Here is a 27,166-nt window from a genome sequence, read left to right on the forward strand (position 1 = left end):
TTTGTGGTCCAAGTCTTTTCCTATTTTATCAGATAAACTTTTTATAGTATCTTTAACATCTCCTAAACTTAGCCTAATATCTGGATATATAGATACCACTTGTGTAGGTACAATATTTGATCCCTTAGGGAAAGGGCTTATGCTTATCATGTGTCAGTCAGCCTACAGGCATTTATTAAGTAGTTACTATGACCTACTGTGCTTAAGCCTGGGAATACAAATAAAAACAGAAAGACAGTGTCTGTCCTCTAAGAGCTTATACTGTAATAAGTGAATAATGCACCTAAAAAGAAACTGAAAAGTTGGGTTTTGAGGAAGATATTTGTCTTGAGGAACACGAGAGAAGGTTCTGTATGCAGCCATGAGGAGAATGAAGGAGTTACTAACCTGAGTGCCTCCCTTAAATGTAAATTCTTGGAGGAGTCATCCAATCTGAGGGAAAGGCCTTGGAGGTGGAGGGTTCTTCCATTGTGTTAATTCCTAGACTGGAGTGAGCTCCCAGGATGAAGTGGTTCTTGAGACATGGTAGTAGTAAAGCAGAGTGTAGACTGGAGGGAGATGAAGAGCAGGACCAGGGGTATAAGGTTCAGGAAGTCAGGTTTCAGTTCAGTAAATGTTAGGACTCTGGACAGTTTAGAGATGTCCTCAATGTGAGGAGCAGCCTCATGATGGGGTGAGTTCCTGTCACTGGTGGTTGTTGTGAAGAGCCTGGACAGGCTCTTGTTGGGGATGGTATAGAAACTTCCTACAGTGCTTTGTACACCTCAGTGTTCATTGAAATGAAAATAAATAGCTGCTCCAAGTAAAGACTTGATTTGATAACCCCTCTGGGCACTTTGCAAATGCAAATTCTTTCTGGGATTATAGCCCTGGATCTTTGTCACCAAAGAATAAGGACTAAAACAAGGTAGTCAGTGAGGAGATTAAAATGGCTATAACAGAAAGGAAGTCTGTAGGAGCTGAGAAATCACATTCATGTGGGATTTCTCTTGGGTCTTGAGGAACTGACAAGATTTTGATAGAGAGGAGATAGTTTGTGGTGAGCACAGGACATTCCAGTTGCTGATTACATTGTCATTGCCTGTCTCTTATGCCTGGAATTCTCTCTCACTCCTCATCACCATCTCTAGGCTTCCCTGGTTTACTTAAAGTCTCAACTAAAGTGCCACCTTCTGCATGAAGACTTTCCCAGTGTCCCTTATGTTAGTGCTTTCCTGCTGAAATTATCTCCAATTTGTCCTGTCTGTATCTTATTTATACATATTTGTTTGCATGTCATTTCCCTTATTAGGTTGTGAGCTTTCTTCATATTCCCAGCCCTTAGCAGACTCCCTGGCATATGGTAGACATGTAATAAATATTTATGGAGTTGAAATTGGATGTGAGTGGCTTAAAATTAACTAGAGAGTGGAGGGTAAGAAGTTCAAGTTATATTTGGGAAACTGGGAGGAAATAAAGATGGCAAGTAAGAAGGCCTTGAATTGTGGGATGAGCTTAGACTTCTCCTATGGACAAGACAGAGACATAGAAGGTTTCTGATCAGGGCTATGTTATTGTTAACATTGTATTTCAGAAAGATCAAGTCAGCTGAGGTGCAGGCAGAGTTTGGGGGCTTACCTTGGACACCCACAGATGTGAGGTGAGGGCAGAGCCAGGGTAGCACTTCACCTCCATGTGGGCTCTGGGAACAATGATGCCCAAACCATTATCTCAGGAACTTTTCCCAAAGATGCCCCAGCAGATTTAATCCTGAATATCTCTTTATTGTTTGTTATGACATTAGATGAAAGAACAAACTACCAAGAGCGAATGAGAAAGAAATTCCAGTTCATGAGGGATGGGTGCTTTCGTTCTGGGGAGCATGAGCTCTTTCAGCACCGTTTCACACAGCTGTTGCTTTTGGAGTACCCTTATGAGGAGAAGAAACATGAGCTCCTGTTCCAAGGTTTGAAACATGCTAAGGTCTTGCGGGAACAAGGACGGCTTACATCTTTATTTGATCCTTTTCGATACAGAGGCATCCATTCACACACTGTTGTGCTACAAGGGGCTGCTGGTATTGGGAAGACCACTCTGGCTATCAAAATGATTTTGGACTGGGCAGAGGGAAAACTCTACCAGAAGAGGTTCAACTATGTTTTTTATCTCAGTTGCAGGGAACTAAACCCATTAGGAGAGAGAGAAATCAGTTTTGCTGATTTAATTACCTATGACTGGCCTGGCCCCCAGGCTCCCATGACAGAGATCATGTCCCGGCCAGAGAAACTTCTGTTCATCATTGATGGTTTAGATGAACTGAAATTCCCTTTTAATGAGCACAGATATGATCTGTGCAAAGACTGGAAGCAGCAGAGGCCAGTGCCCATCCTGCTGAGCAGCTTACTAAGGAAGACCCTGCTCCCTGAAGCCTCCTTGCTGCTCACTACAAGACTCACTGCTCTGGGGAAATTTAGGCCTTTGTTAGAGAATCCACGTCATGTGGAGATCCTGGGCTTCTCTGTGGAGCAGAGGAAGGAGTATTTCTGCAAATTTTTTAGAGATGAAGATTTAGGTAAAAAAGCCTTTAGTTTAGTAGAAGGCAATGACACACTGTTCACCATGTGCTGTGTTCCCCTGATGAACTGGATTGTCTGCACTTGTCTGAAACAACAGATGAAGGAAAAACTAAATCTCATCCGAGCTTTGAAAACTACCACTGCTTTATACCTGTGTTATCTTTCCAATTCAGTCACATCTGAAGACCAGAACTTTATACCTCAGAACTTGAGGGGCCTTTGTAGATTGGCTGCTGAGGGCATCTGGAAGAAGAAACAGTTGTTTGAGGAGGAGGACCTGAGGAGGCATAACCTAGAGGCAGCTGATGTCTCTGCCTTCTTAGACATGAGCATTTTTCAGGACAGTGACTGTAAAAACCGGTACAGCTTCATTCACTTGAGTTTCCAAGAGTTTTTTGCTGCCATGTTCTATATGATGAGCCCAGACAAAGAAGGGGGGAAGAGCCCTGCTGACTTCTCCATTCCAGATGTTAAAAAACTTCTGAATGAGTGTAGATGGCGCAATGGCAGCTTTGTGGCCCTACTTGTACGTTTCCTGTTTGGCTTCCTAAATGCAGAGACAGCAAGGGAGCTGGAGAGGAAGTTCAGATGTAGAATGTCACCAGAAATCAAGTCACAATTACTGCAGTGGGCTCAGGGAGAAACCAAAAGAAAACATGAAGAATACTTTTCTTTTAAAACTATTTTTCCAGAATATTTGTCTAATTTATATGAGACTCAAGATGCTGAGTTTGTAACACAGGCTCTATATAACACCCAAGAAATCAAAGTAAATATTAGGTATCAGTATGAGGTCCCGACTGTTGTTTTCTGCATTAAGCACTGTCCTGGGGCACAGAGACTTTCCATGTAAGTATCTTCATGCCTCATGTCTTGAAGCCTTTACTAGGCTTTTAAGAGCTCTTGGACAATGATTGGTAGGGGAGTAAGTGGCCTTCTGGCACCAGTTCTCTGCTTTGGAATGTTTAAGAATGTCCCCCGTTGAGGGGGCAAAGCAGAGAAGAGGGAAGGGAGGGATGATAGGCCTCATTCCAAAGCTGTCAGTGATAGAAGGCTGCTCATCATGTCCTTGACTGGATTCTGAGATACTGTCCTTTGCACTGGTGACAACGGGCTCATAAAGAAAAAAGGGGCTTGTTCATGGCAGAATTTCAGATGCACTTTTAGCCACTTCAACCAGACTCTTGACTCTGAAACCCACCTTAGTGATGGAGGATACAGGCTATCTATCTATCTATCTATCTATCTATCTATCTATCTATCTATCTATCTATCTATCTATCTATCTATCTATAGATATATATCTATATATCTATCTATATATATACATATATATAGATAGATATACACACAGGAGGATACAGGACTTTTGCTCAGTACTTCACATGTTGAAATCTTTTGCACATATGAGATGGGTCAGCAGGAAGTCATTTTCATGCTAGAATAAATCCTTCCAGGGTTTTATCTTGCAGATGCATTTGAAGTTATCTTTTGTTGGGGAAAAAGCAAGTTGACCTTAGTGCCCCCTGCTTGGCAGCTTCATTAGAAGCAGCTAGCTGACACTTGTGTTCAAGATTTCTGAGTTTTCTTAAGACCTTGGGGTTCAGTTTTCCCCCTAATATTCACCTATCACTGCCTGATTCCTTTATCTTTGATGGCAGATTTCATTTCTGAGGTACCTACTATGTGCACAGCAATAGGCCAGAATGTAGAGTTGCATAGGAAGAGGCTCCCAAGGACATTGAGTCCTATCCTTTTGGTGTCCTTGGGCTCCTTGTACATTACTCTCTCCCATAAATTTTTAAAATCCTCCAGACTTTCTCCAAGGGGAATATCCGGGAAAGTTGGTGGCCCAAGTTGGAGGCCCAGTGTGACATCCAGCTCCCAATGAAATCAGAATAAAATTTTTTAAAAAGCCTAGGATACTTTAGGAGGTGAAGATAACAAAAAATGGGGTTGGGGATTTTTAGAAAAATAGTCTCACCCACATTAATACTGGGAGGCAGCTTGAGTGCCACTGATACCCACAGTAAAATTCTTCTCTCATTTTCTCTCTAGTTCTTATTTTAGTGTTGGTTTGGTTTTACCTGCTGGTGTTTGGCAAGATTTCTCCTCTGTGATCAGCAATTATCAGAACCTGAAAGAGCTCCAGCTGTCCTACATTTTTTTTGCTGATTCGTGTATGGAAAACTTTTTTGTCGGACTAAGAGATCCAAACTGTAAACTGGAAAAACTGAAGTAAGTCTAAGCTGATCCCTTAGCTGGGGTGTCTGCCTATGTGGGAGTTGGGAAAGTGAGGTAAAGAACTGAGGAAGATGTGAAAAGTGAGGTCTTAGGAGGAAAAGAAAGGATAGTTTAGAATCTAAATGAGTGGAAAGGTAGGACAATGAAAAGAAAAGTGGGGAAGAAGGGAGAGGGAAAGGGAATATATGGTCCTTCTCACCATTTTTATTTGCTATTGTTCTGGAAATACTAGTTATAACAATGAAAAAATAAAATGAAGTTAAAGATACGCATATTAGCAAAGAGAACACAGAATTATGGTATACTAAGAAAACCCCAGAGCATCAGTGAAGAACTAATTGATAACAGGGTCATAGATTTAGAGCTGGAAAGGATTTTGGAGACCACTCTAATTTTACAGATGAAATAGTCAGACCACGGATGTTAAGTGACTTGCCTAAGGTCACACAAGTAGAACTTAAATCACAGTTATCTGCCTCCAAATCCAATACACTTTCTACTTCAGCATCAATAAAATAGCAGGACTCACAATTGATATCCCTGTACGTAGTGAACAAATTATGTATTTCTGTAATTGCAAACAAAAATCAGGAAAGAATGATGATAAAAGATCTATGTTTCCAACTTTGGTCTCTTGATCTCTTTTCTTATATCACCAATTAATTGTTGGACTTTTCAGACTGGATATCCCTTGGACACTTCAGATTCAACATGTATAGATAGATAGGCCACTGGACTTGGAGTCAGGAATATCCGAGTTCATTTTTTTCCTCAAATAGAACCCTGGACAAGTCATTTAACCTCCCTGTACTTCAGTCTCCTCATGTGCAAAATGAAGGGGATAGACCCCAAGGTCTCTTCCTGATCTTAATTTACAGAATTCATTAATCTCCTCCCCCAGTACTCACTCCTCTTCCCATGGTCCCCCTTTCTTTAAAGGAAACCACCATTCTTCCAGGTATGCAGGTTTGCAATCTTGGAGCCATCCTTAGTTTCTTATTCTTTCTCATCCCTTGTATCTAATGAATTATTAGATCTTATTTATTCTACTTCCACAATCTTTCACAACCCTCCCCTCTTTTCCAACCATATGTCTACTATCCTAATTCAAGCCTTTATCATGTCTTACTTCAGTTTCTGTCATTTCCTCCACATTGGTCTCCCTGACTTGTATATGTGTGTATACATGCATAAGTGTATGTATCTATATATGTGTGTATGGTATGTACATGATAGAATCACAGAATATTCTGCCTAAAATGTGTATATATACATACATACACATACTTGAGTATGTAATTGTTTGTACATATATATATCAATATAGGTATGTATTTATATCTATGTATAAGCGTGCACATACATGCATACTTTAGATGTTTTCTGCTTTTCATTATTTGAATGAAACTTCGATCAATCCACAAGCATGTATAACCTACTATGTACCATGCACTGTCCAAGGTCCTGGAGATAAAATGACAAAAAGAAAAGAGTCCATGCCCTTACAGACCTTATTTTCTATCTATCTGAAGTTTACAGGGGTATAGATAGAATATAAGGCCTTTAAGTGCAATAACTGTTTCATTTTTGTTTTTGTATCCCTAGTATTTAGCATAGTTCCTGGTACTTAATGAAAGCTTTTTGACTGATCAAAATCCATTCAAAATGACAAAAAGCAGACATCATCTGGGACTTAACCAACAAGATACATACAACATTTAGATAAATACAACTTTTCTTTCCTTTTTTTCACATCATATTTATTTATTTATTTTTCTTTTACAACATTCAGTTCCACAATCCCTTGAGTTCCAAATTTTCTCTCCCCTCCCCTATGGTGGCATGCAATCTGATATAGGTTCTACAAAATGCCTTTACACTAAACATTAGTCAAGTTGTAAAGAAGAATTACAACCAATGGAATAAAAAAACAACAAAAAAAAAACACAAAAAGAGAGAGAACAAGTAATTTGCTTCAGTCTCTGTTCAGACTCCGTAGTTCTTTCTCTGGATGTAGATAGCACTCTCCATCATGAGTTTTTTGGAGTTATCTTATAACCTTGCATTGCTGAGAGGAGCCCATTCTATCAAAGTTAATCATCACAGATATGACGTGTGTGTAATTGTGTACAAAGTTCTCCTGGTTCTACTCTCCTAACATGAGCTTAAATAAGTCTTCTCTTCATGTTATTATGAAGTCCGTCTGCTCCTCATTTCTTTTTTTTTTTTTCTTAAGCAATTGGGGTTAAGTAAGTTGCTCAAGGTTACACGGCCAGTTATCCTCATTTCTTATAGTACAGTAGTATACCATTACATTCATATACCACAACTTGTTTAGCCATTCCCCAATTGATGGACATCCCCTTGATTTCCAATTCTTTGCCACCTCGAAAAGACCTACTATAAATATTTTTGTATGTACAGGACCTTTTCCCATTTGTGTGATTTCTTTGGAATACAGCCCTAGAAGTGGTTTTACTGGGTCAAAGGGTATGCACATTTGTATAACCCTTTGGACATAGTTCCAAATTGCTCTCCAGAATGATTGGATCAGTTCACAACTCCACCAACAATGCATTAGTGTTCCAAATTTCCCACATCTTCTCCAGTATTTATGATTTTCCTGTTTTGTCATTTTAGCCAATCTGGCTGTGACCTGGTACCTCAGAGTTGTTTTTATTATAAATACAACTTTTTACAGAAATAAAGGGAGACAGAGGGCAGCTAGGTGGCAAAGTGAATAGAGTACCAGCCCTGGAGTCAGGAGGACCTGAGTTTAAATCCAGCCTCAGACACTTAACACTTACTAGCCTTGTGACCTTGGGCAAATCACTTAATCCCAATTGCCTTGCCTTCCCCCATCCCCCCCATTCTATTTCAAAATAGAAAGGGAGACATAAACAATTGGAGAGAGATTAAAATGGCAATGCTCTTTTTTTTTAAAGCAACTTGCTCAAGGTTACATGGCCAGGTGTTTCTGGGTGGGTGCTAAGTGTCTGAGCCCGGATTTGATCCCAGGTTATCCCAACTCTGGGATCAGTGCTCTTACTCGCTGTCCTACCTGGCTGCCCCAGCAATGCTCTTTTTAATCTATAGGTTTAGTGTTATGCCAATCAAGTTACCAAAGAAATATTTTATAGAATCAGATAAAATAATAACATTTATTTGGATAATCAAAAGATCCATTCACTAGGGAAATAATAGGATAAAGGTATAAACAAAGGGCATTATCAGATCTGAAACTTTGTTACAAAGCAGTAGACATCAAATCTTTTTTGTAGTGGTTAAAATAGAAGAGTGGAAAAGAGCCAAGATAAAAAAGAAACAGAAACCCTTGAAAACAGTATCCCCCTGTTGGATAAACCCAAGAACATAATGTATAAGGAGAGGGTTTCCCCTTTTAACAAGTCCAGCCATGAAAATTAGAAAGCAGTTTGGTCAAAATTCAGCTCTGATTCTCATACCATTTACTATACATAATAAGCTCAAAATGGATTAGGTGAACTAAATATAAAAATTCATATCATAAAAATGATTAGATGAGAAGATCAGGTACCTTTCATAACTATGAGTGGCAGAAATTTCTTAAATAAGAAAGAGAAAATATAAAAAAAATATAAACCAGATAATATTGGCATATAGTTCACTTCTATTCCTTCCTTCCCCAAGTCTCTGGAAAATTGGATTCTAGTCCTGGAACTCTCCTTGACATTGATAGGCCAGCGCTGGCCTTATTTTGCTTTGTCCCAGGATTACACAGCCCTCCTCACATATGTCCACTTATGCCACCCCTGACCCTCCAGACAATTGTATTCCAACCCTTACCCACTTTCCATACCTCCTTTATGTGTTTATTTCTCCTATTAAAATGTAAGATCCTTAAGTAAATGAATTGTTTGTTTTTGTTAGTATCCTTAGCACTTAGCATAATTCTGGCCCTCTAGTAAGTCTTTAAATATTTTATCTTTCTAATTAACCCGAGATAAATAGGTCAATAGACAGGAAAAAAGAAGGGTGAAGAATAAATGACCACATGAAATTATGATCCAAATCAGTATTAGTAAGAGAAATATAAATCAAAACCACTCAGGTTTTATTTTATTTTATTTTTTTTACTATGCAAATTGGTAAAGATGACAAAAAAGGACAACAGTCAGTCTTGGAGATATTATTGTGTGAATAGAGGACCGCTAGTGCTCTGTTGGCAGGATGGTGAATTGGTCAGCTGTCTTTGGTATCCATTTAGAATTAAGCCAAATAATGAGAAATCATCGATGTCTCATAGAAACCATTTTGCCCAATTGTATGCCAATCAACTGGTAATTTAGAGGTAATATTGGAATATTGCCAAAATGTAAATAGTAATTGTTTCTATTTTGACCAGAAATCCCAAGGCTCTTCCCCTCCCAGATTGACTACTTTAAAAAAAAAAAGTAAAGAGGTGGTTCTCTGCCTCATTTCTTATTTAGCCTTAATCACTTAATGGGTGTTGCCTCAGTCAAATTGAGATCTGAGAAAGACCTTAGTTTAAAGAGGTCAAGGTCCCCCACTGCATTCTGGGTCATCTTTAGTCATCCTGATATGGCCCCTGGGCCCAGATGACTCTGGAGGAAGAAGTGATTCTTGTGACTTTGCACGTCCCTCCCTCACTTAAATCCAGTTCACTTGGAAGTCATGGCATCACCTTCCTGATGTCATGGTCGTCTTCCAGAAGGAATGACAAACAATAACAACAACAACAGCAACTACTACTACTTCTACCACCACTACTACCCCACTATTACTACCACTACTACTACCACTACTACTACTACTATCATTCTGGGAGGAAATTTGTCCCCCCCCTTCACCTTAATATAGCAATCTTTCTAAAATTTTCTCCCTTATTTCTCCTCCTAATTCTCCAGCTATACACCTGTAATGCCAAACAAAGACAACTTACCAAAGGTTCAAAATACCAGCATAGCCCCTCTCCATTTTATTCAGTGACAAATTAAGAACAGAGAAAATCAAAATACAGCATAATTCAAAATATAGGATTCACCAAGTGTAATTAAATAATTTCCCAGTGCTGCTCCGCCCTTGGGCAGTACTTTCATTTAGTCAGTCACAAAGTCCCTCTTCTCAAATGGAGATTAGTTTCTAGTCATAAACAAAGTACATTCATTTGGTCAGTCATAGAGCACAAAAAAGTCAAAAGTTTCCCACATCTGGATCACAACTGGAAAGGCTATCTACCCCTGAGTTACAACAAGCTCAAGCACAGCATTTAATACCCATAGAGAGGTCTTTTCTTCATCTTGACCCGAGGCAAGTTCTCAGCAATCTGTCTTCCTGGGGAGACAAAGCTTAACAAGGCCACAAGATACATTGCCAGTGTCCTTATTAATTCATTCTCTGTCTGCAGAACAGTCCTAAGACCCCTGAAAACATCAGCAAAACCCTCTTCCAGGATTTCTGTAAACATACAACAAGAAAATCCTTCTTCAGGGCTTCTGAACCAACAGCAAGGTTCCAGACCCTCTGCAACAACAGCACTGTCCTTCGCCAGTGGACGCAATTCACTCTCTGTCTGTAGAACAGTGTCAGGACCCCTGAACTAGCAGCAAGGTTCCAAGACCTCTGCAACAACAGCACTGTTCTTCACCAGTGGACAAATCTGGCAAAACAACCTCAAAACAGACAGACTAAAGTACCAACATCACAACCATGTCTCTTCAGTCCTTGGCAGCTCTGGGTGGCAGCTCTCAAAAGTCCTGGGCAGCTTGAACTGGCCCTCAGCAATCCTCTCTCTCTGCCTCCACGATGCTGCTTTCAAAAATTCTTCTACCTCTCTTCCTCTGCTTGTGCCTCTCTAAATTCATGTCACCAGCTCCTCCCAGTTCAGCCCTCTCTTTTCATGTCAACAAGTCCATCCCACAAGTGGGATTCACAGTCTCTGCATTTTAACACTCAACCCGAAAACCAAACCAATACAGGCAGATTACAACACCCTTCTAAAAGTCCTTCCCTTATCCTATCCCCTCACTCTATTATTTCTTTCTAAATTTAGAAGACTTTATACCTTTCTATATGTATATATTGTTCCCTTTTAGACTCATTTACAGTGAGAGCAAAGTTTAGCACTACCAGCCTTCTACCCCCACTTGCTTCTTGTTTATCATTTTCATACCTCATTTGTATGAGAGAATTACTCCTTTTTTGTGCCTATGCAGTTTTATTTTTTTAGAATCATCCCATCATACACAACCTTTCTTTCAAACTACCCAAATAATGACAGTTGTAAGAGTAATGTTAACATTTTTACATATAATAAGTAAAACAGTTTGACCTTACTGAGTCTCTTATAATTGGGTTTTAATGTTTACCTTATATTTCTCTTGGATCTTATATATTCAGTTTTTTATTAAATTCTGCTTTTTTTGTCACAAATACCTGAAAGTCTTTCAATTCATTAAACATAAATTTTTCCCATTTAGGATTATATTTAACTTTTCTGGGGAAGTTATTCTTAGTTGTAATCCCAGTTCTTTTGCTGTATGGATTATAGTGTTCTAAGGCTTGTGGTTCTTCAACATAGTAGCTGCTTACTTATTGTATAATCCTGATTGTAGCTCCATGATATTTAATTTGTTGTTTTTTTTTTGTAATATTTTCTCCTTAACCTAGGTTAACTTGGTTATGATATTCCTATAAGTTTTCTTTCTGGACTCTCAGGTGCTGAGAGGTAAATTTTTTTTATTCCATTTCTGCTTTACCTTCTTGTCCTAGAACTCCAGGGAAGTTTTCCTCAATAATTTCTTGAAATATTGTATCAGAATTCTTTTTTTTTATTGTATCTTTCAGGTACTCCAGTTATTCTTATGCTGTCTCTCCTCGATCTCTTGTTTTTCTGATGAGATGTTTCACATTATCTTCTATTTTTTTCCATCTTTTGATTTTATTTTATTATTTTTTGGTGTCTTATAATATGTCTTATAATGTCCTTTACAGCTTTCCCTTGTCCAATTCTAGTTTTCAAGGAATTCTTTCATTCATTAAATTTTTGCTTCTCTATTTCTGGTTAGTTGACTTTCTTATTATAATTTTCTTGGATTAATTACTCTTTTTAAAAAAACTTCCTCACTCTCTCTTATTTGACTTTTAAAAGTCCTTTTTAAGTTTTTCCAAGAACTCTTTTTTTGCTTGGGATCATTTGCCATTTCTCTTTGAAAAAAGAGTGACTTTTTAGCTCCACTATCTTCCTCTGAAAGTGACCCCAGATCTTCTCTTACCTATCTATTAATATATCAGTAGCTGTCTAGAATTGGTTTCTTTCTCCTTTGCTTATTCATTTTTAGTATTATTTTATTTTATTATTAGCAACTTATTATTGATATTCAGGTTTTAGTCCCCAGGTTCAGGGAATGATGCCCCAGTCCTCAGGTCCTTCTTACTGCTGTTTCTTGTGCTCTGTCCAGGGGGCCAACCTTGGGCACTCCTCTCCACCCCTAAGCCATGTCTGGAGCCACCAACTAATCTGTGCCACAGATGCTCTTGTTTACTTTGGTTCCTCTGGTGGCTACAAACTATTGCTTTCCTCCCTGCCCTGAAACTGAAACCAGGGTCTCTGCTCTCCTGCAAGTGCCCTCAGCCCCAGGATCTCTGCCCCTCTGCTATTGCACTCAAGAGGTGTGTGCTAGCTTATATGCTATGGTAGCAGTACAGAACCACAGTCATAGTATGGAATAGTATCAGCAGTATAGGACCATGTCAGGTCAGTGCATCTATGGCTGGCATCCCTCAGTGGTGGAAGGTCTTCAGTCTTCTCCTGCTTTAATGCCAAGCAAAGGCAACTTCCCAGGGTTCAAAATACCAGCATAGGTGCTCTCCATTTTATTCAGTGACAAATTAAGAACAGAGAGAATCAACATATAGCATAATTCAAAATACAGCATTTACCAAGTGTGATTTAATCAGGTACTAACCCCACCCCTGGACATTACAATCATTTAATCAGTCACAAAGTCCCTCTTCTAAATACTACTCCACCCCTAGGCTGTACATTCATTTAGTCCATCACAAAGCCCCTCTTCTGAAATGGAGATTAGTGTCCAATCATAAGTAAAGTACATTCATTTGTTTAATCACAGAACACAAAAAGGTCAAAAGTTCCCCACCCTTAGATCACAATTGAATCTACCCCAGAGTTTCAACAAGCTTAAGCACAGCATTTAATACCCAAATGGAGGTCTTTTCTTCATCTTGACAAGAGGCAAGTTCTCAGCAATCTTTGTTCTTGGGGAGACAAAGCTTAGCAAGGCCACAAGATACATTGCCAGTGGCTTCATTAAGTTATTCTCTGTCTGCAGAACAGTCCTAGGACCCCTGAAAATATTAGCAAAACCCCCTTCCAGGATTTCTGTAAACATATAACAAGAAAATCCTTCTTCAGGGCTTCTGAACCAACAGCAAGGTTCTAAGACCTCTACAACAACAGCACTGTCTTTCACCAGTGGACAGATCTGGCAAAACAACATCAAAACAGACAGACAAAGTACCAGCATAACAGCCATGTCTCCTCAGTCCTTGGCAGCTCTGGGTGGCAGCTCTCAAAAGTCCTGGGCAATTCAAAGTGGCCCTCAGCAATCCTCTCAGTCTCTCTCTGCCTCCAAGGTGCTGCTTCCAAAAAGTTCTTCTGCCTCTCTCTTTTCTTGTGTCTCTCTAAATTTATGTCACCAGCTCCTCCCAGGTCAGCCCTCTCTTTTCATGTCAACAAGTCCATCCCGCAAGTGGGATTAACAAGCTCTGGGTTTTAACACAATCAAACCAAAAACCAAGCCAATACAGGGGGATCTTTAAATTCAATTACTATTACACCTGCTCAGCCTGCAGCCTCCACACTGTGAGGAGAAAGTAGCTGAGGCTGAGGCTGCCTCCCTGCCCAGCTGCCCCCAGGGCTTGTTGTTTGTTGACTGAGTGGAGTAAGCCTGGAGGTGTTGACACTTCACTCATACCAAACCTACACCACTAAAAGTCTAGTGTTTCCTGGAAATCTCACTTTTCTTAGGAGGACAACCACTTTACCCTGACTTCCATTTATTTCTGCTGCTCTCAGTTAACTCTGAGGCTATGATCTATCTTTTTTTGTGGAAGAAAGTTTTCTTAACTATTCCACCATATTCCCATAATCTTCTCCATATTCTTTGTTTCTTACAGTACCATAGTATTCCTTGACATTCACCTATTGCAGGTTTTGGGGGTTTTTTAAATTTTGTTTTGTTTTGTTTTTTTTTGCTTTTTGGAGGGGGGAAGGCTGGGCAGTTGGGGTTAAGTGACTTGCCCAAGGTCACACGGTTAGTAACTGTTGTGTCTGAGGCCAGATTTGAACTCAGGTCCTCCTGACTCCAGGGCTGGTGCTCTATTCACTGTGCCAACTAGCTGCCCCCACCTAGTATGATTTGTTTAGCCATTCCATATTCAGTGGTACCCATTGTTTTTCCAGTTTTTTTGCTATCAAAGAATGTTATATTAACATTTTGTTGTTTTATATGATCTTTGTTTCTGGCATTGACATCCTTTTTATATATGCTCAGTCCTAAGGGATTACTGGCTCAAATGTTAAGAGTTAATTGATTTTGGGGGGGGGGTACATAATTTCAACTTTTTTTTTCCAGAATAATTAGACTAATTAATTCATAGGTATATCAAAGGTGTGTTTGTATTCCTGCCTTTCCACATCCCTTCTAGCATTGACTATTTATATTTTTTTTAACATCTTTGCCAATTTTCTAGGTGTGAGGTAAAGCTGAGACTTTTTTCAGTTTGCATTTCTCTTATTAGTGTTTTGGATCAATTTTTAATTTTATTGTTGATTATTTGATTTTCTTTTGAAAATAACTTGTTCATACCCTTTGATTTATCTGTTAGGGGGAGGCTTGCAGTTTTCTAGCAATTCCCTAACTGTCATAGATTTTCTTTTAGACCACACCACTGAATCTACTGCTATAGTGAACTCTTGGTGAATCCCCATCCCCCACCCCATGCCAGTACAGATCAGCACCTGTTCTGAAACTTAAGGTCTTGGGCAGTATCTTGATAAATTGGTTATGAGACATTATCAAAGAGAGTTGGCACAAATAGCTTTTCCCCAGATGACAGCTTTTTTTCTCTTTCTATTTCCAGTCATCTTTTTTTATGTAAAAAAAAAAAGCCTTCTTTAGTTTTATCTAATTTTATTTGTTTCATCATATTTCTACAAATACTTCAGTACATTGGAATATGGTTTATCTAGGCCTGTTGTTTTAAACTCATTGAGGCCTGGTGCTGCTGACAGCCATTGGATTATCTTGGTTTTCAGCTCTATTTTACGTTGTTTTTTATGTGTCCCTATCTGAAGGTCCTTTTCTTTGGACCTTGTCCATTTTACTTTTTCTGCTCTCATGGCCACCAGTCTACTCTAGGATTTCAACACCTCTTACCTGGATTGTTGCAACAGACTCTTAATTGGTCTCTCTGCTCTTAATCTTTTTCCTTTCCAGTCTGTCTGCCATACATTTGCCAAAGTGATACCCTTTCAACATAGGTTAATCTTGGAGAGCCTCACACCTGCTACATGACTACAAAGGTTTATCAGCTCTCCTTTTTATTTTTTGTGGCAGCTTTATTCATTTTCCACCCTTCATCTTCATATCAAAGGTCAGGATTTCTGACTTGCTCCTTAGATGCTTTATCTTCTTTGTCTTTCATCTGAAGCACTGTCTTCCCTCCTCCAAGGAACAGTTCATATTTTCCTTTTAACCTGGGAAGTAGCAAGGTGTTCTAGCAGCACTTCTCCTTCTCCACTAGGAAGACAGCCTGCCTACATCTTGTAGCTTTGTAGCTGTCACTTGCCTCTTGTACTCACTCTCTCTAGATCACTGGAACCTTCACCCCTGCTCTCCATGTTTCCTTGAACTGAGGTCCTCAGTTCTCTGTAATTTTATGGTTAACTTACATAGATCATTCATATGTGTGCTGCCAGGGAAAACTGCCTGGTAGTTATGTCTCTTGTGAACACGGGGGCCTCAATTCCTTGGGCTCTTGAGTAATGGTTTAACTTTCAGGGGTCTTCCTTGCCTTTTTCTGGATTTTACTCACATTTCCTCAGCATTCAACCCAATTTTGTGATTAATTTGTGTTGTCATCTTAGGTGATAATCTTCCATTTGTAGGTTCCTTCCAAAACTCTAATAAAGTGAGAATTACCCTTAATTGTTGTTTTTGTTGTTGTTGTTGTTGTGTATGGAAAAACTTGGGTATAAATTGACTGCTAGTCATTTCTCACTTCTTGCCCTGTTGTCTAGATTTCAAACTCTTTACATAACATCTGGTCTCATGAATTGTAACTGTATATGCACACAGTGCTTCATTAGCCAAATGCAAAACAACTTTCTTATTATTAGCTAAAATGTAGAACTGGAATTAATACCTGCTTTTTTCTTCAGTGCTGTGCATAAACATATCTGAATGAAATCGTCTTGATTGGTTATTTTTTCCCTGCATATCATGTGTTTGACAAGCTATGACCTAGGAAATTAAATCAGAGTCGAGGTGAATGAGCAGTAGCTTTCAAAAAATGTGTTTTATTTGTTATTTATAATTAAATTTATTTTTCATTTTTCCTTTACAACACATGTATTTCTCAACATATTCCTTTAATTATCCTTTCCTCTCTCACAGAATAGTGTTATTATTTTAGATTTTTTATTCTAACTTTAGAGTGGAACAAAAAACACATGATATTTCCATCTATAAAATAAAACACATAAAAGATTATATGCAATTTTAAATCTTTTAATGTACTGTTTGCATTTTTTTCTTACAAGTCTATAATAAATTCAGTATGTTACTTTCCAGGTGTTTTGCTTGTATATATTTCACCCTGAATTTCTTTCTCTTCTCTTCATTTAAAAAAAAATAGATGCTTCAATGACCTTTATTTCTGTCTTTGATGTCCTACTTATATATAACTAGCAGTGGCTCTCTGGATCAAAGGGCATAGATACGTTAGTCATTTGTTAGCCTAATTCCAATTTGGGTTTCCATTATAGTCATACCAGTTTCCTCAAGAGAGTATTAGTGAGCTTATTTTTCCACAGATCTCCAGCATTGATTTTTCCTATGTTTTGTCATTTTTGCTAATTTGTCTCAGAATTGTTTTACTCTTCATTTCTCTTAGTAGTAGTAATGTGTAGCACTCTTTGATAGGGTTATGAGAGGTTTGCAATTTCTCTTTTGAAAACTCCATCTCCTTTGACTATTTATTCATTGAGCAATTACTATCTTATAATTCTGTCAGTTCTCTATTTATTTTTGATATTAGTCCCATATGAGTGATTTGATATAAAAACAAAACAAAAAACCCCACATTTCTCTGGTTTCTCCCCTTCTTATATCACACCATTAATTCTGTTCATGCAAAAGTTTTCAATTGCATGTAATTTATATGAGCTATTGTATGTTTTGTTGTTACCACTATCTAAGAATTCTCCCCTATTCATGATTATCTAAGATAAGTGATCTGATTCTCTCTTTTTAAATTATTACCTTCAATATTCAGGTCACATGTACATTTTGAGCTAATTATGATTTATGTTGTAAATGTTGGTGAAAAAGTAATTTCTAACAAAATGCTATCCAGTTTTTCCCGCAACATTTTTACATAAGTTCTTCCATGAGTAATTTATCTTCTTATGTCTGTTGAAGAGTAATTATAGAGTTTAAGTTGTTTCTGATTCTTATTTAATCTGCTCTGTTCTATACTTTTCTATTTTTTTAACTAGCATTAATGATTTTTATGATTCTTGCCTTATAATATAATTTGAGGTCTATAAGTGGTGTTCTCTGGAAGAGACTGATTATTTTTAAGGAAACCACATTCATTCTACTGAATAGAAGATGAAGAAGGATGGTGATAAAAACTGTATGTATTTTTAGCATTGCCTAGAGAAAGACAGTAAGTGATTTAATTATGGAAAAACAAACAAACCAGTTTCCCTCTGTTTATGTTTTCTCCTACAGCTTGGCATCCTGTCGTCTTACCCCCACATGCTCCCATACGCTCTTCTCTGCTCTCAATAGCAATGAGAACCTGAAAGACCTAGATATAAGTGAACATTTTTTTTCAGAGAAGGAAATAAAACTTTTGTGTAAGGCCTTGGAAAATCAAAACTGCAAATTAGAGAAACTGAGGTGAGTTCCCCCATGATTCTTTTGTAGATATTCAGCTTGGCATCAGGGACAGGAGTGCATTAGGGACAGAGAACAACATAAACCAGGGAACTGAGACAGGGAAATTGCCTACCTAATCCAGGTAAAGGGTTCATAGCCTTACACCCTTTCCCCCCTCACTGCCCTACAGAGAGACATGACAGGGAAAGCTTGCTTTGTCTTTCTCTCTGAGAGCCAATTATCACATCTATGGGCATGGCTCCCAAAACTCTTAGCAGTCCTAGTCCCTGGATGTCCTGTAAGGAGGTCAAACTCAACATGTTTAAACAGAACTGGTATCTTTTCAAGAAAACCCACATCTCTTCCCAGCATCCCCATTTCTGTTGAGGAAACCATCCTTCTAGTCACTCAGGTTTGTAACTTTACTGTTATGCTTGATTCCTCACTTTGTCACCCAATACACATAATCAGAGGTCAAACTTTGTAATTTCTTCTTTGCAAAACAATCTCCCTTATCTATGTCTTATCTCTGTGCATAAAATTACCTTTCTAGTTAATTCCCTCATCACCTTTCACCTTCACTATTGCAATAGCCTAATAACTGGTTTCCATACCTCAAGTCTTGGCCCTCTCTAACATATCCAGTGGGAGAGGAGGAAGGGGAGGGGAGCAAATAAGATGAGAGGAGAGACAGTAAGGGAGCTGGAGAGGAAACTTAGATGTAGAATGTCACCAGAAATCAAGTCACAGTCACTGTAGTGGATTGAGGGAGAAGCCAAAATAGATTATTAACAAGCCTGGTTTCCTAATACTAATTTCCTAGAATGGTATTCTCATTTGTATGAGACTCGGGATGCTGAATTTGTAACATAGGCACTTGTTAATATCCAAGAAATCAAAGTAGATATTCCCAACAAGAATGGACTTCTCAGTGTGGTTTTCTTCATTAAAATAAACACTGTGCTGGGGCCTGGAGAATTTTCTTGGATCTTCTTTTCTCATGTCTTGAAGCCATTACTAGACTTTTTGCAGACAGATAAAAGAACTATGGATCCTTCTTATAAGATGTTCAGTGTTGCCTTTTCAGCTTTGACATGTGTCCAGCCCAGATTCTCACCCTCGCTTTTCTTTGGGGACACAGAATTTTTGAACAAAGGGTCCATCCCCAGGCACTGCTGGACTTTGCCTTTCCTTGTGCCTGTGTGAAACACTGAGGTGGTGTTCTTTTCCTCTATGTATGTGGTAAGCCCACTAAAGGCATGCCAGACTGCATTAGTGCTATTAAAGTTATGTTTGGCATCAAAGAGATCCCTGGATAGAAGATGCTATATCTTCATCTCTGACAGGAAAAGAAAAGGCAAAACCTCTGCACAGATTTCAATACCCAACCGAGATTGAATAAATTGATACTGTGTTCAGTTAACTGAGGTCTCCTAGAGTGGGGAGAAGGACAAGGAGCTGGGAGGGAGGCAGTGGGAAGTGGAGTCATGCAAATTTCCAGGTTTGTGTCCAGCCCCTTTCTGTTTTTGTACAGGAAAGATTCCATCTCTAGTGTCTGCTACAAATGCTTCAAATTTCTACCAAAATACTATCCAGCTTTTTCAGCAATTTATTTTTCATATAAGGAGTTCTTCCAGAGTAATTTATGTTCTCATGTGTGTTGAAGGCTAATTATTGAGTTTAGTTGTTTCTGATTATTTCTCATTTAATCTGGTCTATTGGTATACATTTCTATGGTTTTTTAACTAGAAATAAATAGTTTGATTATTCTTACCTTATAATCAAACCTTATAGTCAGAGGTCTATAAGTGCTGTTCTCTGGAAGAGATTGACCATTTTTAAAGAAACCCCATTCATTCCATTCAAAAGGAGATGATAAAATGATCAAAGTATATTTATTTTTAACATTGCCCAGAGAAACACAGTAAATGATTTAATCATGGAAAAATGAAGTGACCACTTTCCCTCTGATTATGTTTTTTTTCTACAGCTTGGCATCTTGTCATCTTACCCCAACATGTTTCCAGAGCCTCTTCTCTTCTCTCAATAGCAATGAGAGCCTGAAAGACCTAGATCTGAGTAATATGTTTTTTTCAGTGATGGAAATAAAACTTCTGTGTAAGGCCTTGGAAAATCAAAACTGCAAGTTAGAGAAACTGAGGTGAGTCTCCCTATGATTCTTTTGTAGATATTCAGCTTGGCATCAGGGAAGGAGTGCATTAGGGAGAGAGAATAATACAAACAAGGCAGTGGAGAGTGGAAACTGTGTGCCTAATCCAGGTACAGGGTTCATAGCCTTAGACTCTTCCCCCTCTCACTGTGCTCTAAGGAATAACCTGACAGAGAAAACCAATTTGCTAAGGAAATGCTGCCTTTCTCTCTAAAAGCCAATTATCACATCTGTTGACATAGCTCCCAAATCTCTTTTATCAGTCCTAGTGCCAGGATATACTGTAAACATATCAGACTTAACTTGTGTAAACAGAACTGGTTATCTTTGCAATAAAACCCACACCCCATCCTACCTTCCTGATTTCTCTTGAGGGTCCCATCCTTCTTGTCATTCATGTTTGCAACTTCATCTTTATTAGTGATTTCTCACTCTCTCACACCATATATAATCAGTTGCCAAATAATGTAATTTCTTCCTCCAAAGAAATCTCCTTTATCTGTTTCTTATCTCTGTGCATACAATTTCCCTTCTAGTTCAGACCCTCATCACGTTTCATCTTCATTATTGCAGTAGCTCACTAATTGGTTTCCATAACCAAAGTCTTTCCCCTCTCTAATTCATCCAGAGGAGGAGAAGGAGGGAAGGGAGGGGAGGAGGAGGGAGCAGAGGATAGAGAAATTTCAGATGCATGTCACTGTAAATCATGTCACCATTACTCCTGTAGGTTGAGGGAGAAATCAGAAGAGATTATAAACAAACGTAGTTTTCTAATACTAATTTCTCAGAATGGTATTCTCATTTATATGAGACTCAAGATGCTGAGTTTGTAACATAGGCACTAGTTAACATCTAAGAAATCAAAGCAGGTATTACCAAGCTGAATGAAGCTCTGAGTGCTGGTTTCTGCTTTATGTACTGTGCTGGGGCATGGAGAATTTTCTTGTGAGTATGTATTATTATGTCTTGAAGCCTTTACTAGGCTTTTTGCAGCCAGGTGGAACTATAGGTCCTTCTCATGGGATATGTGGTGTTTTCTTTTTCAGCTTTGGACGTGTGTCCAGCCCAGATTCTAACCCTGCTTTTCTTTAGGAACACAGAATTTTTAAACGAAGGGTCGATCCCCAGGCACTGCTGGGCTATGCCTTTCCTTGTGCCTGTGTGGAACACTGAGGTGGTGTCCTTTTACTCCATGAATATCTTAGCCCCACTAAAGTCATGGCAGACTGAATTAGTTCTATTAAAGTTGTGTTTGGCAGCAAAGAGATCCCCGAATAGATGATACTATATCTTCATCTCTGCCAGAAAAGGAAAGAACAAAACCTGTGCACTGATTTTCTATGTCAAACTGAGAATAAAGTATATTCTGTCCAGAAGACTGAGGTCCTGCAGAGTGGGAAAGAATGACATGGAGCTGGGAGGGAAGCAGTGGGAGGTGGACTCATGCAAATTTCCAGGTTTGTATCCAGCCCCTTTCTGTTTTTCTACAGGAAAGACCCCATCTCTACTGTGTTCTACAAACGTTCCTTCTCTTTTAGGAATTCTAGGACAGTGATCAGTAGGGAACTTAATGGTACTGTGGCACCAGTTCTCAGCTTTGAAATCTTTAAATATTAAAAACAACTTTTTGTTTTCATGTAATTGTTGTTGCCTCAACCTAAGAATTCTGCCCTGTTCATATTTCTCTAAGATTCTTGATCTCATTCTCTTCTATCTTTCTCTTTTTTTTTTTAACATCATGATCTTCAATATTCAGGTCACATGTACATTTTGAGTTAATTATGGTATGTGTTGTAAATGTTGGTGTAAACATAATTTCCATCAAAATGCTACCCAGTTTTTCTAGCAATTTTTTTTTACATTGAAGTTCTTCCACGAGAAGTTTATTTTCTTATGCCTGTTGAAGAGGAATTGTTGAGTTTATCTGTTACTGATTCTTATTTAATCTGGTCTATTGGTATACTTTTCATTTTTTTAATCTAGTACTTAATATTTTAATTATTCATGCCTTTGAATATAATTTGAGATCCATAAATGCTGTTCTCTGAAAGAGACAGACCATTTTTACATTCATTCCACTGAAGGTTGTTGTTTTTGTTGTTGTTGTGTTTGTCTTTTACTCTTGAAGAGGAACATGACAACAGGGAGACGATGACACAACTTGAAGTTGACTTGGATTTGAGTGAGGGAGGGCTGTGTATGGTCACCAGTCTCACTTTTTCCTCCAAAGCCATCTGAGTCCAGTGGTCAGATATTCATCAGGGATATTGGAGATTGCCCAGGATGCAATGGGAGACCCTGGCCCTTATAGACTAAGGTCTTTTCAGGTCTCACATTGAATTAGATAATGCCCATTCAGTGAACAGGCCTTTTTAAGTAGTTACTCAAGGGATGGATCCTTGAATAAAAAAAATAAAATCAAACTGGGAGGGAGAGACCCTCGGAGTTCCTGGCCAAAAGAGAAAACAATTGCTATTTAATGTTTACATTCATTCCTGCTAGGAGGGCAGGGACCTATTGTCCAATCTATAAGCTCCAGAGTGAATTGAGCTTAGAGAGGAGAGGAGAGGAGGAGAGAGGAGAGTAGAGATGCCACTACTCACCCACAGGTTATGTTTGTCCTTTGTTCTCGAAGAGAACCATGACATCAGGGAGATGATGAAATGACTTGCAGTTGACTTTGATTTGAGTGAGGGAGGGCTGTGTAAGGTCACCAGCCTCACTTTCTCCTTCAGGGCCATCTAGGTCCAGTGGTCAGATATTAATCAAGATGATGGGAGATGTACCAGGGTGCAATGGGAGACCCTGGCACTTTTAGGCCAAGGTCTTGTTAAGTTCTCACTTTAGACCTGCCTCACTCATTCCACTGAAAAGGAGATGACAAAGATGGTGATAAAAAGCGGGTGACATTTCAGCATTGCCCGGAGGAAGACAGTAAGTGATTTCATCATGGAAAACTGAATTAATGACTTTCCTTCTGATTATGTTTTCTCCTACACTTTGTGCTGGTGTCTTCTTTCCTGTACTTGTTCCCAGAACCTCTTCTCTGCTCTCAATAGCAATAAGAACCTGAAAGACCTAGATCTGAGTCAAAATTTTATTGAGGAAGGGGCAATGAAACTTCTGTGTCTGGCCTTGGAAAATCAAAACTGCAAGTTAGAGAAACTGAGCAGATTTTGCACATGTTCCATTTATGGTGCATTAGGAGGAGAGAGCAACATGAACCAAGGAATGGAGAGTGGAAACTGTATGCCTAATCCAGGTTCAGGGTTCACAGTCTTATAACCTTCTCCCTCTCACTGTGCCCTAAGGAGGAACATGACAGGGAGGGCCTACTTAGCTAAAGGAATAAGAAATAAACCAAAGACTGTTTCTGTCTAATAGCCAATTATCACATCTATGGGCATGGCTCCCAAATCTATATTATCATTCCTATTCTTTAGATAGTCAAGGAGCTAGATAAGAAACTTAGATGTAGAATATCACTGGAAATCTGGTCTCCCTTACTGCAGTGGGTTAAGGGAGAAACCAATAGAAACCATAAACAGTCCTAGTTTTCTAATACTAGTTTCCCAGAATGGTCTTCTCCTATATATGAGACTCAAGATGCTGAGTTTCTAACACGGACTGATTAATATCTAAGAAATCAAAATAAATATTCTCAAGCTGAATGAAGCACTGAGTGCAGGTTTCTGCATTAAGCACTGTCCTGGGCCATGGAGAATTTTCTTGTGAGTATGTTTTCTTATGTATTGAAACTTTTGCTAGTTTTTTGCAGACAGATGGGGTTATAGATCCTTGGTATGGGATAGACAGTGTTCTCTCTTCGTCTGTGGACATGTATCTAGCGTGGATTCTCACGTGAACTTTTCTTTGGGGACACAGAATTTTGGAAGAAAGGGTCCAATACCTGGCACTGCTGGATTTTGCCTTTTCTTGTACCTGTGTGGAACTCTAAGTTGGTGTTCTTTTCCACCATGTTATCTGTTAACTCCACAAAAGGCATGCCAGACTGAATTAGTGCTATTAAAGTTGTGTTTGGCAGCAAAGAGATCCCTGGATAGATGATGCTGTATCTCCATCTCCACCAGGAAATGAAAAGCCCTAGGATAAAAAAAACCCTGTGCATAGATTTCTATATCCAGTCAAGACTGATTAAAGGATATTCTGTTCAGGTAACTGAGATCCTCCAGACTAGGGAGAAGGAGAAGGAGCTGGGAGGGAGGCAGTGGGGGTGGGGTAATACAAATTTCCAGGTTTGTGTCCTGCAGCTTTCTGTTTTTGTACAGGCAAGATCCCATGTCTAGTGTGTGCTAGAAATGCCCCTTCTCTTTTAGGAGCACTGGGGCAGTGATTGGAAGGAAAAGTAAATGGTACTGTGGGAACAATTCTCTGCTTTGAAATCTTTAAAACTTAAAAATGTTTCAATTTCATGTAATGAATATGAGCTATTTTGCCTTTTCTGGTTGCCACTATCTAAGAATTCTCTGCTTTTCATAAATGTCTAAGGTTCCTGATCTGATTCTTACTTTCTCTCATTTTTTTTTAACTTTATGACCTTCAGCATTCAGGTCACTTGTACATTTTGAGCTAATAATGATATATGTTGTTAATATTGATATAAATCTAATTTCTGCCCAAGTGCTATCCAGGTTTTCCAATATGTTTTTTTTTTTTACATAGGAACTTCTTCCGTGTGTAATTTATCTTCTCATGTCTGATGAATAGTAATTATTGCCTTTACTTGTTTCTGATCCTTTTTTATTCAATCTGGTCTGTTGATAAACTTTTCCATTTTTTTATCTAGTATTAAATACTTTTAATCATTCTTGCCTTATGGTGTAATTTGAGATCTATAAATACTTTTCTCTTGAAGAGACTGATAATTTTTAAAGAAACTACATTCATTCCACTGAATAGCAGATGACAGAGGATGGTGATCATAAAGTGAATGAGTTTGTAGCATTGTCCAGAGAAAGAAGGGAAGTGACTTAATCACTAAAAATGAATTGACCACTTTCTCTCTGATTACATTTTCTCCCACAGTTTGCGGCATTGTTTTCATTCACCTACATGTTTCCAAAATCTCTTCTCTGCTCTCAATAGCAATGAGAGCCTGAAAGACCTAGATCTGAGTCTAAATGTTATTGAGGAAGAGGCAACGAAAGACCTAGATCTGAGTCTAAATGTTATTGAGGAAGAGGCAATGAAACTTCTGTGTGTGGCCTTGGAAGATCAGAAGTGTAGGTTGGAGAAACTGAGGTGAGTTCCCACATGTTCCCTTTGTTCATGTTCTGCTTGGCATCAGGAACAGGAGTGCATTAGGAGGAGAGAGCAACATGAACCAAGGAATGGAGAGTGGAAACTGTGTGCCTAATCCAGGTTCAGGGTTCACAGTCTAATAACCTTCTCCCTCTCACTGTGCCCTAAGGAGGAACATGACAGGGAGAGGTTGGTTTGCTAAAGAATACTTCCTTTCTCTCTAATAGCCAATAATCACATCAATAGGCATGGCTCCTAAATCTTTATTATCATTCCTACTCTTTAGATATCCTGTTAGCATGTCAGGCTCAATATGTCTAGACAGAAGTGGTTATCTTTTTTAACAAAATCCATATCTCTTCCTAACTTCCCTGTTTCTGTTTGGGTTACCATTCTTCTATACACTCATGTTTATATCTTTACTGTTATCCCTAATTCCTCACTTTCTCAGCCCATACACATAAGTTACCAAATAATGTAATTTCTTCCTTCAGATAATGTCCTGTATCCTCTTTCTTACATCTGTTCATATGACTCACCTTTCACCTTCATTATTGCAGTAGCCCACTAACTGGTTCCCATACCTCAAATCTTTCCCCTCTCTAATTCATCCAGTGGGAGAGTAAAGAGGGGAGGGGAGAAAAAGACAGGGGAGGGAGAAGAGGAGGGGAGCAGAAGGAAGGGACAGAGAAAAGAGAATGAGAGAGGAGAAAAGAGATAGTCAAGGAGCTAGGTAGGAAACTTAGATGTAGAATATCACTGGAAATCAGGTCTCCCTTACTGCAGTGGGTTAAAGGAGAAACCAATTGAAACCATAAACAATCCTGGTTTTCTAATACTAATTTCCCAGAATGGTCTTCTCCTTTATATGAGACTCAAGATGGTGAGTTTGTAACACAGGCACTAATTAATATCCAAGAAATCAAAGTAAATATCCTCAAGCTGAATGAAGCACTGAGTACAGGTTTCTGCATTAAGCACTGTCCTGGGCCATGGAGAATTTTCTTGTGAGTATGTTTTCTTATGTCTTGAAACTCTTACTAATGTTTTGCAGACAGATGGAGCTATAAATCCTTGGTATGGGATGGACAGTGTTCCCTTTTCAGCTGTGGACTTGAGTCCAGCCTAGATTCTCATGTGAACTTTTCTTTGGGGACACAGAATTTTGGAACACAGGGTCCAATACCTGGCACTGTTGGATTTTGCCTTTCCTTGTACCTGTGTGGAACTCTAGTTGGTGTTCTTTTCCACCATGGTATCTGTTAACCCCATGAAAGGCATGCCAGACTGAATTAGTGCTGTTAACGTTGTGTTTGGCAGCAAAGAGATCCCTGGATAGATGATGCTGTATCTCCGTCTCCACCAGGAAAAGAAAAGCCCTAGGATAAAAAATACCCTGTGCATAGGTTTCTATATCCAGTCAAGACTGATTAAAGGATATTCTGTTCAGGTAACTGAGGTCCTCCAGAGTAGGGAGAAGGAGAAGGAGCTGGGAGGGAGGCAGTGGGGGGTGGAGTAATACAAACTTCCAGGTTTGTGTCCTGCAGCTTTCTGTTTTTGTACAGGCAAGATCCCATCTCTAGTGTGTGCTAGAAATGCCCCTTCTCTTTTAGGAGCACTGGGGCAGTGATTGGAAGGAAAAGTAAATGGTACTGTGGGACCAATTCTCTGCTTTGAAATCTTTAAAACTTAAAAACATTTCAATTTCATGTAATGAATATGAGCTATTTTGCCTTTTCTGGTTG

General features: G+C 38.9%; 1 protein-coding gene across 1 annotated transcript in view; it reads left to right on the forward strand.

The window, feature by feature from the left end:
- Positions 1–27,166, forward strand: part of LOC138143471 (NACHT, LRR and PYD domains-containing protein 12-like) — a 71,940-nt gene that overhangs the window by 11,087 nt on the left and 33,687 nt on the right. The window contains exons 3-7 of the mRNA XM_069064743.1: positions 1,784–3,404; positions 4,614–4,793; positions 17,840–18,010; positions 19,980–20,150; positions 25,206–25,421. Of these exons, the coding sequence (XP_068920844.1) occupies positions 1,784–3,404; positions 4,614–4,793; positions 17,840–18,010; positions 19,980–20,150; positions 25,206–25,421 (2,359 nt within the window). The remainder of the gene's footprint in view (positions 1–1,783; positions 3,405–4,613; positions 4,794–17,839; positions 18,011–19,979; positions 20,151–25,205; positions 25,422–27,166) is intronic.

Source organism: Petaurus breviceps, unplaced genomic scaffold (genome assembly GCF_028583685.1).
Source record: "Petaurus breviceps papuanus isolate PSGF00001 unplaced genomic scaffold, PetGlider_PUasm1.0 90639, whole genome shotgun sequence".
Classification (NCBI taxonomy): domain Eukaryota; kingdom Metazoa; phylum Chordata; class Mammalia; order Diprotodontia; family Petauridae; genus Petaurus; species Petaurus breviceps.